Source organism: Pan troglodytes, chromosome 6 (genome assembly GCF_028858775.2).
Source record: "Pan troglodytes isolate AG18354 chromosome 6, NHGRI_mPanTro3-v2.0_pri, whole genome shotgun sequence".
NCBI lineage: Eukaryota > Metazoa > Chordata > Mammalia > Primates > Hominidae > Pan > Pan troglodytes.
This window is the reverse complement of record NC_072404.2, coordinates 143131930-143146377: the sequence shown is the minus strand read 5'-3', so window position 1 is coordinate 143146377 and position 14448 is coordinate 143131930. Positions and strand designations below refer to the sequence as shown.

The 14448-nt window shown below is 39.7% G+C and overlaps 1 protein-coding gene across 1 annotated transcript in view; it reads right to left on the bottom strand.

Moving 5' to 3' along the window:
* The window catches only part of SND1 (staphylococcal nuclease and tudor domain containing 1), a 437045-nt gene that overhangs the window by 360439 nt on the left and 62158 nt on the right, over window positions 1-14448 (bottom strand). Inside the window, exon 10 of the mRNA XM_527879.8 lies at window positions 7098-7211. Coding sequence (XP_527879.3) covers window positions 7098-7211 — 114 coding nt within the window. The remainder of the gene's footprint in view (window positions 1-7097; window positions 7212-14448) is intronic.

Below are 14448 nucleotides of genomic sequence, written 5' to 3'. Positions count from 1 at the left end.
AGTACAGTAAATGTTCACAGGGCAGTGAATATGATGGTGCTGACAACTCTGGAAGCAACACAGAATTACTGCAGCTCACGAGACTGAGAAGAGACAAGAAATGTGAACACACCAGCACTAGAAAGATTTAGATAAATTGAAAATGTAGAACTGTGTGATAGTGATGATTAAAGGAAGAGAGAGATATGGATTGATAGAAGTAAATGCACCCAGTTCAGGGATAAACCACCAAGACTAGGAGATTGTTAAAATCCCAAAAAATTATGTGAAGGAGATAAGCAAGATCCTGGGAAAGGGAATATATAACTAAAGGAAATGAAAGAAAATATAATTTGTAATGGGGAGAAGAAAGGAAATCAAAGGGCAACAAGACAGGCACATGCTGTCCTCCAGTTTAAAATTCACTTAGAGAGATCAGTGAAATGTGCACTTCAGCAAAGTCTGCTATCTACCCAGATACCAAATGTCTTGACCTCATCAGAAGGAGGCAGGCTTGTACCCCTACTCCATGACCTCTACTGCTGAGGAATAGGTCACAGGGATGTTTTAAGTGTTGGTACCCAGATATTAATCTTAAAAATCAGGACATATATATCCTGGAATCTTAAATAGATGAGCTAAGACCCACCCACAGTCTTCTAATAGTAATTTTTTTCAGTCTTCTAACAAAGAAGATTTCAAGTGTTCTTCTCAAAAATGCCCAGATCAAACAAATTTGAAACTCGTACAGAATGCCTCCGCCAGCCTCTAACATATTCCGCATCTTTTGATCACATTGCTGCAGTCCCAAAATCTCTCCATTGGAGACTGGTGAAATGCTATATCCATTTCAAAGAGCTTTTGCTTTTCTCCAAGGTCCTTAATGCCAAGCTGGAGTCCCTCTCTAATTTGCTATTTGCCTTATGCTCCCAGTAACAAGCAGGAGATCACAGTGAGTGGGTTTACTGGCCTGCTCCAATTTCACTTAGGGTCTCTAACCCCACAGCTTTCTGTTGGCACGTGTCTCAGAGTCGGCAAAGTCGGCTTGAGGGTCCAGAGGGACCAGTCATTTTGCCTTTAGAAATCTAAACTGGAGGGAATAGGTTGAAAATCACTTTTAATGGCAAAGCACCCCGGGGCCCCTTACAATGAATGGAGTTATCAGTGCCTTACATGACCCTGCCTCTGACAAAAAGCCCTTAAGAATCCCAAGGCATCACTAATAATGCACCTATCTCAGCTCCTCTCTCCCACCTGCCTGCCCTGGAGAGCCAGGCGGGCCAGGTCTGGGAGATGAACTCCCCAAACAAAGGCAACAAGGACACTGGGGGCTTCAGCATATGGCAGCTTTAACAAAACTGATCCTTTAGCACCCGGGTCTGAATATTTGGAGGCCCTGGTGTGAACAAACCTTTATGTGGTAAATAAATTCACAGGGAGGACACTAAAAGACAGGGTGATGGAAATGAATAGAGGCTGGTAGCAGGGGGTGACTACCAGCTGAGGGAAAGACTCCACCTTTGGGTTTCCACACTTCCTTCCCAAAATACTAAGTGGGAGCGCTGGCAGTGGGGGCTGTCAGAGACAGAGAAACAGATACAAAGAGAGAGAATGGGAGAGACAGACAGCTAAGAAAAGGAATCTGAGAAAAAGGCCCAGCAACCTAAAGCAAATTTTATACACCTGGGGATTGGGTAAATTATGTACCTGTTTTCAAGGTAAATTTCAGCTCTGTATCCCTTAGTCAACTACAATAGCACCGCAAGAACAGACTTCAGGGAGAATAAGTCAGCCCCTTCATCGGATGCCTGGGGGCTGTTTCCTTTGTCATTAACACTCCAAGTGTAACACAAAGCCCACAGCAGCCCTGGGCAATAGAGCACTAGGCTTTCCAGTTTCAGAGCAAAGCCAAGCACTCTCTAGGAAGTCCTGAGATCGCAAAATGTGTTATCTCCTTTAAGGCAGCAGCTCAGAAAACCCACAGCCTTTCTCCAAGATTTAGCACATTCCTTTATAGCAAACAACTGGATAAAACAAACTATACCTTTAGAGAAACCCTGATACATGGCCAGGTTCACAAGAGCATCACACGTCAGCTTTCTTAACTGGCTCTCAGCCTGAAAGAGTTAACGTCTCCTAAGGGTTGACACTGGATTAATCCAGAAGCAGGGTGCCACAGAAACACCGTCAACATCAGACAAATCCAGCTAGAATCCTAGAGAGGGAAATATTGCACATCCCTCCTTTTAACTCTCGCATAACACTATCTAGGAACAAACCAAGCTCCAACCAAAATCCAGAAGTGGCTACCCATGAATTTCCGGGTAATATTGGAAAGCCTAGGATGAAAACAGTTCCTTTGATCACAGTGTTTGTCCAAGTACTTCCTCTGGCTCCAATTAGAAAGTAACCAAATTAAGGGAGCAGAAATATGGTTAGCCATAGGCAAAAAGCTCATCTTCCAGTATAATTTAAGAGAAATGAACTTGTCTCTGTGTACAAAACAGAAAAAAACAATTTGCCCTACTACCCTCCAAATGTAGAGTTGTCTCGGAGGAAGAAAATATTAAAAGAACCTCCCCCATGCTTCCTTGAAGGGAAAGTCCCATTGAGTCCTCATCTGGGAGCTAGCAGTGGAGGCCCGCCCTAGAACAGGAATGTCTGCCCCATCTGCCTGTCCTTGAGGAAGCCCATGCCACAGACTTTCCCTCTTCTCCTACTCAACTAGTTCCTTATTCTGCACCCTCTCCTGCTTTGTTCTTTGGTTTGGAAAAGGCTCTGGTACCGTAAGTTATCAGGTTATCCTTTCCATGCCAAAGCCATTGACCCCCAGGCAGAGTCCTGTAATTAGAGAGAAGGAAATGTCCTTAGTGTTTCTTTCAAGGCCCTCCACCGTCCATCCATCACAGACCTTCATCTCTTAACATTCCTCAAGCACTCCATGTTTCCGCAACTACAAAACCACTCCTCAATTCCCAAAAAATGCCCTTGATGTTTTCCTTGGAGATTCTACCAGCCTGTTCTAACTAGGGCAGGCCCATATTTTTACGCATGCTGTGCCTTGCAGAAGGGTACCTGGCAAAGCGGACAAAGGGAGAACAGGAGCTAAAATTTAGCTTCCATTCTGCTTGCCAAGCCATGGCCCCTGGCATGATGCTGACAGGAAGAAGCAGTACCCTTCTCTAAATTTGCACAAAGATGCCATATGAGCTAACAGAGGTCCTGGCCCCAACATCTATGCCATGAATACTCAACTGGGCTCCACTTGTGACTGTTAACAGCTGGTACGTAGTAAATGAAACCAGAAACCTAAGACTCCGAGAGGATGCCTGTTGCTCAGTCTTTAAACACATACAGTTACAGTCACACTAGGATGCCCAGGTGATGTTTCTTACCACACCCATATTGTAAATCTCTGGTAACTTTAACATAAGCATACAGCAGGATCTTGTATTCTTTATAAGAGCTCTGGGGAATTCTTTTTTCTTCTTCTTTTTCTTTTTTCTTTTAGTAATCTCAGGCCAAGGAAAGGGGCAGGGGTTGGCGTGGGGGGATTTCTTTAAGTCGAAAGGCAAGTATAAAGAAAGACTGCTGGAGCAGCATCCACAGTTCTCACTCATCAGCCTGAAAGAGTTAACGTCTCCTAAGACGTTAACTCTTCATCATGCCATTTTCCAGGTCTTTGGTCAACTGAAACTTACCAAAAGAAAATCCAGAGTTCCTTGCTAAAGTAAGTTTTTACCAGGCATAATATTCTCTCTATATGCAAACTGCTTCATATCTTGTAAATTCAAACAACCAAAACAAGAGTATTTTAATCCAAACATGCCACTCACCAATTCAAAATTCTTCAAGACAAAACCTAAAATGCATGGCATATAAGCCTTAAACAAGTGGCCCCTGTCTAACTCCCAGGCCCATTTCTTAACACTCCCCTGAAATTTATCCTCTATTCCAGTCATACAAAATCACTTGCAGTTCATCATATGCCCCATTTTCTCTCTCCCTTCCTGAGTATCCTAAGATGTTCACAGGACATGTTTGATCTGGCCTTGCCTGTGGTTTCGTACCACACAGGTGTCATACCACTCATGCACCGTCCACAGGAGCCATCCATTCTCTAGTCCCCAAAACTCATTCTTGTCATTGCTGCTCTCCAGCTCAGAAACTGTCTTCTCCCACTTTTTATCTAGCTAATTCCTAATATCTCTTCAGGCCTTAAATGTCACTTCCTCAAAGTAGCCTTCCCAAACTATGCACTCTCCTAAACTCTAAGCTTTTCTTTCATAGCACTTAACGTAAATGAAATTACTTGTGTATTTCCCCTACTAGACTCTAAAGTTCCATGAGGCAGAGAAGGGACATCTGTTTATTCCCTGCTACACCCCCAACACAGTATCTGGCACAAAATAAGTATCTGTAAATAAGTATCAACAATGACTACCTGTTCATGCAAATTTCTAAAGCTGTGCTATCCATAATGGTAGCCACTAGCCTCATGTGCCTATTGAGTCCTTGAAATATGCTATGATGAATTAAAATGTAGTGCCAATGTACAATACATACCACATTTCAAATATCCAGTTTTAAAAAGGGGAAGAACGTCTCATTTATTTTTCATATTCATTAAATGTTGAAATGATATAATAATTTGGATATAAGTCAAATTTTAAAATTACAATTAATGTTTCTTTTTAGTTTTTTAACGTAGTTATATGATAATTTAAAATAACAAATAGAGCTCACATGTGTGGCTCACATTTATATATCTGTTGGACAGCGCTGGCCTAGAGAGCCATTCCTCCTGTTGACTCACTTCTCATCCTTGACACTCACAAGGTACAGCAGCTGACCTGGGAAGATCACCCAGACCACCCACCAAAACCGGCTACTCTTCAGGGTACCTTCTACCACTATATTCAAGGTTCATTATATTAACTTATTTCTTACGTGGCCCTTCAGTAAACTCTTCCAAAGGACTTTAACAGACAAATAATGGAAATCATTCCTCCATCTTCCTCACAAGCCATATGTTGTAGATTATTGCAGCTAAGCCTTACTTAGAACTGTCTTAAAATGGAGTAAGATCTCAGGAGTGAACAGGAAGAAAAAGAAAGAATAAAGAAAAAAGAAGAAAAAAAAGAGGTAACACGCCTTGTAAGAGACAAGAAATTCTATAATCAGGATTCTGCCTAAACTAGGAAATACTCCAATTCCAACAATTTCCTGTCAGCCAGTAGGCTAAGGGAAATGCATCGTTTACCCACTGATGAGTTCCAAAGGATACTGGGAAAACTAAAAATACTCAGTAGTAGGTTAGTGCTTACTTCAGAAAACCTGCTATCATCCTACCTAAGCTATAACACCCCCATCCCCCTAAAAACTGCTTAAAATTCAGCTATATAGTCTACATTAACATAATGCACTGGCTGATGATACAGGCACAAAAATTAACGTTCAAGAATTTCAAAGTTGTGGTTGCTGTGGGAACCTTAATTCCAACTGTACGGCACAGATGCAGAATTGTGGACTACTCCCAATACTGATAAAATTGGAGATGTGTATTTACTCTGTGCAATGAGGCAGAGCTACAGTTACTGAGAGAACCTTATTTTGGCATTTCTAGGCTTTCATACATTTAAATTCTCAACCTTACCATAATACTGTTTGCTGCATTAAACTGCCTCCTCTAAGGGAAAAAAAGAGAAAGAACTGATTGGCCAGACATTCAAATCACCCATCCTGTACGTGGTTTTTATGTATGATCTGATTCAAAAGACAATCATATTTTTATTTTACTCTTACGGGCTGTCTATAAACTCTCACACAAATGAAAACAATGCTGAATTTCAACTTGTGAATGCACCAAGATATGTATATGTGCAAAACATCAGAATAGCAAATTTCACACCTTTAGAACCACTGCACCCAACTTATCTACCTTTTTTTAGTTATCCCTTTATACAAAAGGGATTTTTTTTTATCCCATCCTTTTTGTATAAAGGCATAAATTAAAAAAAGGTAGATAAGTTGGGTGCAGTGGCTCACACCTATAGTCCTAGCTACTCAGGAGGCTGAGACAGAAGGACTGTTTGAGCCCAGGAGTTTGAAGTTGCAGGGCGCAATGATCACACCTGTGAATAGCCACTGCACTCCAGTGTGGGCAACATAACAAGACCCTGTTTCTTAAAAAAAAAAAAAAAAAAAAAAAGCAGGCAGTAGATAGTACACACAGCAGTAACTTCAATCCACAATAGTTAATTACTGAAAACTGTCCAAATGTTTGCCTTTGGCGCTGGCTCTCACTGAGGAACTAGTTCTATAACTAGTTAACATAATCACACAGTTTAGTTATCAGAGGACAAAAACAGAAGCGGGAAAGACGTCTGTAAAAATATGACATAACCAAATCCCCAAAAACTTTCAACCTTAATCCCTATTCCCAATTCTCATAACTCTTATGGCTACATAACTGTCATGACTACAAAAAAAAATCAGTCTATCTGCACATGTAATACCAGCTCTTGTTAGAGTTTTCATACAAAGCATTTCTCAAAAATGATATACCTGAGTCATACACCAACCTATCTGCCAAAAGATCCAAAAAATAGCAAACAGTTTAACTACTAATTATAGTTACTACCTGCAAAAAATAAGTAGGTGACCCCAGTGAATATATATACCAAGATTCATTTCTTCCTAGAGCAAAAACATAAAGAACTATCAAATCAAAATGACCAGCAGAAACGGGTCCTATTACAATGTACACGAGATACAGACCTTCTCCTCTCCTTATTCACAGAAAAATAAGATCTTGTTAATTAAACTCATCCACCATCTCACATATCCCAACCCTCACTGCACTCAAGCCCCCTGGGGAGAAGTGCCAACAGTGCCCACGTGAAATTCGGCAGAGCAGTGGGTGTGGGCCACAAGACACTGAGACCTGCCCAATAGTAGTCAGGCTATAAATATTAGAAAATAATACTGTGGAGATTTAAAATACTTGTCCCTTTGCATTCCCACATATATGTATTATATATGTCATATATTAATCAATTCTCCAACTTCTTCCTTTTGGTTTATGCAAAGAGGCGCGGCTGCTTCCCTATTCTCACCTGGGTGTTCTCCCCCTCCAGCCTCGGTGGTCGGATGCTGGACAGGTGAATCGTCTTGTAATCGCCTGAGTTCAGCTTCACAACAATGGCATCAGCATTCAGAACCTGCATCACCTGTGAGCAAAAAGGAACATGCTTAAACCTGCTTCTATGGCCCCCATCACATGTCCAAGAGCAAGGCCCACCACCCTCAAAGGTAGAAAGTGAGATCAATAGCCATTTGTGGGAAAAACAGTATCATCCTTCATGGTGCAACAATGTCAGAGAAAACTATGCTATAATTATCAGTTCCCAGAGACCTTATTATGATTTCTCAATGAGACAAAATCTGTATCATTCATAAAGATGGTCAATCTTTTTTTATTTTTGCCCTGACAAAGATTTGTGGTTCACTACAAAGCTTAAGAACTGGAAATCCTGTCTCTACATGTAATTGAAGATTTTCCTTGAAACAGCTTCTAAACTAAAATCAAAATCTCAATGTGAATCTAGAAAAAGAGGCAAGGGTTGGATTTGAAGAAGATACCAGCACTAGATGAGAAAGAACCAAAATAGGATGCCCCAATAGAGAGCAGAAAAATCAAAGGCAAGTGAAGGGCAAAAAGAATTGTCATCTCAGCATGGGAAAGGAGATGCTCAGCTGTTAATCTCACAGGCAGAAACATGAAATTACTGAGATATTACCTCAGATACTCTGAAAGCCACCTTTTCAGAGCACTACTACTACGGACATCTTTGTTTTGGAACCCAAGATCAGTGACACAGAACCCCACACTCAGAAGAAAAAGAACTAGTCTGGGATAAATTACAAGGGTATGTAGTCAAAGGACAAAAGCATAAATACTCCTCTGTGAAGGTTATTAGAACATTCTACAATGTGTGCAGAATAAAACTCCATTCAAACTGGGATCTTACCACATCAGTGTTGTAACTAGAACGCATAATACAGCCAGCAGTCTACAATTTGCCCAATTATATTCAATGCCTTTTTTTTTCTTTGAAGCAACACTTTATTACAAGGTAGCTGCAGACTACAAAACACTATCACCATCTACTTCATCTGCAGAATCAAAATCGAACTCTTCTAGGCTTCAATCGGGCCTCTTTAAGAGCTACCAGACTGAACAAACTTACAGGGTCAGCTGCCACACAGCAAGGGCAGACTGGCAAAATTTCCCTCCTCTTTCATGCGTGAAACAAAAGGAGCTAGACTCTTTTTTGCCATCATGGATGTAACACTGATAAGTATCTTAAAGGAGGCCTCTCTAACTATTTCTTGAAAGGCCTTAGATCTTCTAGCACAGAATGTATTCATTTACTTGCAGCTTCCTCCAAAAACAGCAATTCTCTACCTTTTCCAAAGAACCAACCAGCCACACACCGGAAACACAAAGAACCAACCAACCACACACCAAAGAGTAAGGAATGCCTTAAGAAACAATCTGAAGAAGGATATAAAACATAAACAAGTGAGAAATTATATATAACAGAAAACAGCAGGAGTTAAGTGCCATCAAACAGAATGAATGAAAAAACAAAGATGACAGCTGGAATCAATCTGTAAGTCCATAGAAGGTTTACTATGGCTGCTGGATGGGAAGATATCCCTGGGTTTTACCACTGTAAGCAACGAAAGCAGTGTAGAGAAGAACAGCCCAGCAATCAGAAAAGTAATGAAAGTTCTAAGAAAGAACTGAGTAGATCAGAAAGAGAAATTTTTAATTTTATACTCTACTTAAAATTAACTTACAACCCTGAAAACAGCAAAACGACAAGTTCAAATAACCATAACCATTCTCCTATAACCTTTTTGACAGATCTGAGAATCATAGGCTAAACACTAAAACCCAGAGAGCCAGAACCCAAAATTCATCTTGCCAGAAAAACATGAAGATTAATGGTAATCAAAGGCAGGATGAGTGATCACACCAGGACCAAGGTCAGGGCTAGCTACCCCAACCCAAACAGCCCCTTAATGCCAGCCCAATCACAAAAACACATTCATGAGTTTAGAACTTAAAAACTGTCTAGACAGTATAACCAAAAATACAGATTCAGTCACTGAAAGAAAAAATAGAGTACATCTTATTCCCATTACCATCTAAACACACTAATGCCAAGTAAAAATGTACACAGTAATGGAATTCCAGTAGTGGGTTGGACAATTGACCAAAAAGAAAGACCCCAGCTAATGATTTCCTGGTCCTTCAAAATCCCACATTTGGATGAAGGGAAAGATACTATAAAATGGATGACAGAATATTTCAGGGGGGCAGTTTCCATGATATCTGCTATTGTGGTATCCTAATTTCAAGCTAAAGAAAAGAAAAAAAATTCCAATAAGCCATACTAAGCAAAATAGCTACTATAGCAAATCAATACCACTCCTCCTCCAAACAGATACCCAAAGGATAGAGGGTAACTGTCAGATGATGTATCAAAGGCACATACATCACAGGATTTCCCAAATCTTAATACTGGACAGATCTACACCTTCTCTCAAACCAAAACAAATTCTTATTGTGAATTCCCAAAAACATAAGGAAATTCCTATAATCAAGACACGAGAAATATCTAGACGTTTTCTGCTCCCTAGTCATGCTCAGAGAGTAATAAAACCAAAGAAAGTATCATAGTGCTCACACCTTTACCTGCTGATTACAGAACATGAAGATCTAAGGATGTCCTGTAACAAGTTACTGGAATTAGGCACCCCTTGTAATATGTTAGCAGCAACGGCAGCAATGAATTCTTAGAGCTGTAAATTTTAGGCCCCAGCAGCAGACTCTCTCTGCTGCTCAGCATCTCCCTGATTAGAAACCTCCTCTTCAGGAACTGTGCACTCTGCCACTGCCAGCTAAGCAAGGTTTAGCTTGCTGGTGAAGATAGGAAGGGTGAGTGCATGCGTGCGTGTCCGCGTGTGTGTATAAGTGGGGTTTATGGTTTTTTATTCCTCTGTAAATTGTGTCATTACTGTCCAGAGAACAAGCAGCTCCTGAGCAGAGACATGGAATCGGCAATAAAATACTGGTTATAGCCACGTACTGTGCAGTAAGTGAGATGCAGAGTGGATTACTGTCTGAAGCCAGCTCATCAGCACCATTATGGACCACATTTTAACAGTGATATTTCTTCTGGTGCTTTTCATCAGGATAACTGAAGTATGCCCACACTGCCCACTTTCTCTGCTAGCTACAGATCTCTAATCAAGCCAACCCCATGCCCGCTCACACCCCACACACCAAGAGATGACCTAAGGCATAGGAGCAAAAGTCTACATGGAAAAAGTCATTAGCTGGACTCAAATACATGCACTAAATCCAATTCCCTCCCCATTTCTTGAAGCCCAATCATAAAAGGAAAAAATGGTTTAATGATAACAAGGTGTAGGCTAAGGGCTGCCATGAGTCAAGAAAACTAGAGTTCCGTTAGGGGAACATCCATGCCTATCTTCAGCCTCTGTCACACTCTCTCATCTGTACAGCCCATCCACAGCGCTCACTGGGTGCAACGGGCTGCTGTTATTCAGATTCTGAAAACCCTGAAGCACACAGAAAACAAACAAAAAAGCCTCCTTTTTGTTCAACAGCTTCCTGAGCTGTGGACATAACCACCAATAGCCCCAATGCTGCCAAAATTTCCAGTACCAGATAGAAACAAAAGGATTCTCAGCCCAAAAGGGCCTTCTACAAGCATGACCAGAGACTGTGGTTTGATGAAGTCACTGAGAATGACACACAGATACCCATTCTCCTCTCTGAAATCATGACATCTGGCTGTTTTTCCCACTCCCTAAGGTTGTATGCTATGTCTCTTCTCCCCAGTCCCCTAGAAGAGTACAGCTGCCACCCTTGTCCTCAACAAAAACAAACCACAACAATATCCTGATGCAGGCACTTTCAGGCACCTAAGCACAACCAAACCAGATACTCTTAAGATGTACTTACATGGAAATCAGGCATCAGACAACTTTCAACAGAGGGACGTCCTACACACTACCTGACCAGTACTTCAAGATTGTCAAAGTCATCCAAAACAAAAAAAAGTCTGAGACACTGGCATATCCAAAAGGAACCTAAGGAGATATGACAACTAAATGCAATGTGGTATCCTGGAACAGAAATAAAGTATAAATAAATGAATACCTGAATAAAATATAAACTTTAGTTAATAAAAATGTATCTATATTGATATACTAACTATAACAAAAATACAGTACTCCCGTAAAATATTAATGACAGAGGAAACTGGGCTGAGGGTGGATGAGTAATATAAGAACTCTGTGCTACCTGCTTAATTTTTCTGTAAATCTAAAGAGTGACCTAAAAAATGAAGTCTCTAATAATTTAATTTTTAAAGCCAGGTTAATATTCTTTCAATCTCTTCTAACTGAATCACTTTCTTTTTCTTATCAGCACACTGGTTTACTAGTATAAGCTGCAAACCAAGTCTTGATCCCTTTTTGGTTCAGCAGAGCCCACCTTTCTAGTGAGACAATCTCCAGAACTTCCTTTCCAACTGAAAGTCAAATGGCAAAAGGCAAGGAAGTGGCAGGTATTTTTTGATTCTCTCCATATTATCACATAGGAATATACTGGAGAAATCCAGATAATGCAAAAAATATTCAGCTGCATCCTTGCTTAAAAACCATGTCAGAGAGCCACTTCCATTTAACATAGTACTGACAGTCTTAGCCAAAGAAGTTCAGCAAGAAAAAGAAACAAAACGCATCTAAATTGGAAGGAAAGAAATAAAATTATCACTGTTCCCAGATGACGTATAGGTAAAAAACTCTAATAATTCCACAAAAACTGTTAGAATAAATGAATTCATGAAGTAGCAGGATATAAAGCCAACACACAGAATCAGCTGCATTTCTATAAATAATAAACAATCCAAAAAAAAAAAAAACCTAAGAAAATAGTTCCTTTTCCAGTATCATCAAAAAAGAACAAAATACTTAGGAATTAACTCAACCAAGGAAGTGAAAAACTTGTACAAAGAAAACTACAAAACACTGTTGAAAGAAATTAGAGACATAAATAAATGGAAACACGTCCCATGATCATGGACTGGAAGACAATACTGTCAAGATGTCAATACTACCCAAAAGCGATTTACAGATGTAACGCAACCCTTATCAAAATCCCAATTATGATTTTTATGGAAACAGAACAGCTCACCCTAAAATTCATATGGAATCTCAAGAGACCCTGAATAGCCAAAACAATCCAGAAAAAGGACAAAGCAGGAAAACTCACACTTCCTGATTTCAAAGCTTACTACAAAGCTACAGTAATCAATACCACATGGTACTGGCATAAAATCAGACATACAAACCAATGAAACAGAATGAAGTCCAGAAATAAACCCTTGCATATACAGTCAAATGATTTTTGAGATGGGTGCAAAGACCATTCAATGAGGAAATGACAGTCTTCAACAAATGGTCCTAAGAAAACTAGATATCCTCATGCAAAAAAACAAAGTTGAACCCTTATGTAACACCAAAACTAAAAACAAACTCAAAATGGATTCATTACTTAAATATAAGACCTATAAAACTACAAAACTCTTAGCAGAAAACACAGGGCAGAAACTTTGCAACATTGGATTTGGCAATGATTTCTCAAATATGACACCAAAGGAACAGGCAACAATAGTACAAATACAAATTAGATTTCATGAAAATTTTGTGTAACAAAGTAAAAGGCAACTGACAAAATAGGAGAAAATATTTGCCAATCATATACCCAACAAAGGATTAATATCCAGAATATATAGAGAACTCCTAAAACTCAACAACAAAAAAACAAAAACCTCAATTAAAAAACAGGCAAAGAGGCTTACAAGTGGGAGCTAAGCACTGGGTACACATGGACTAAAGACAGGAACAATAGACACTGGGGACTCCTAGAGCTGGGGGAGAGTAAGGGAGGGGGCCAGGGCTGAAAAACTTCCTATTGGGTACTATGCTCATGACCTGGGTGACTGGATCATTCCTACTCCAAACAATATACCCATGTAACAAACCTGCATATGTACCCCCGAATCTAAAAGAAAAGTTGAAATTTCTTTTTCAAATGCGCAAAGGACTTGAATAGACATTTCTCCAAAGAAGATATGCAAATGCACAGGAAAAGATGCTCAACATTACTAATCATTAGGGAAATACAAATGAAAACCACAATGAGACATCACCTCACACCCATTAGGGCGGCCACTATAAAAAAAAAAAAACAAAACCAAAAAAAACCCAGAAAATAACAAATGTTGGTGAGGATGTACAGAAAGTAGAACCCTCGTGCACCGATGTAAAATGGTACAATATAGTAATTCCCTCAACAACTTAAAAATACAATTACCATATAATCCAGCAATTCCATTTTTGGGTACAAACTCAAAATAATTGAAAACAGGGTCTCAAAGAGATATTTGTATAACCATGTTGATAGCAGCATTGTTCATAACAGTTAAAATGTAGAAGCAACCCAAGTGTGTCCCCATGGACACATGAACAGGTTGTAAGCAAAATGTATACACATACAATGGAATATTATTTACCTTTAAAAAGGAAGAAAATTCTGACTCATCCAACAACATGGATGAACCCTGAGGACACTATGCTAAATGAAATAAGACAGTCACAAAGACACAGACTGTCTGATTTCACTTATATGAATTACTTAGAGTAGTCAAAATCACAGAAGCAAAAAGTAGAATTGTGGTTGCCAGGGCCTGGAAGAGGGGAAACAGAGGGATGTAGAGTTATTGCTTAATGAGTATAGTTTCAGTTTTATAAAATGAAGAGTTGTAGAGATATGTGGTGGTGATAGCTACATAGCAATATGAATATAAATACCACTGAACTGTACACTTAAAAATCATTAAGATACTACATATTATGTTATGAATTTTGTCATTATAAACAATTTGAGGAAAAAAATTCTCAGAGACATGATAATGAACTCCATCTAGAGCTATGACTGGAAGCACAGCAAAAAACTATCAGGGTAAATAAAACCAAATACATTTTAAAATCTACTGTACCCATGGACAGTTTATATCCTGATCTCCAAAACTGGACTTGGCCACCAATGCCAGTTAACCACTTACTGCTCCCAGACAAAGCCCTAGCAGGTAAGCTCCTTGAAGGCAGGAACCACTTCTAGTTATTTTACATCTTTTCAAAGCACCTAGTTCAGGGCTCTGCTTAATCTATATATAGGTACAGAGGACCAAGCAAGAAGCCTCTAACCAGGCAGAGTGGTAAGGAGACACCTCTTGAGGACATGATTCCACTCCATCCCTCCCCCACCCCCCACAACAATGTTATTCAGGTCTGTGAAAT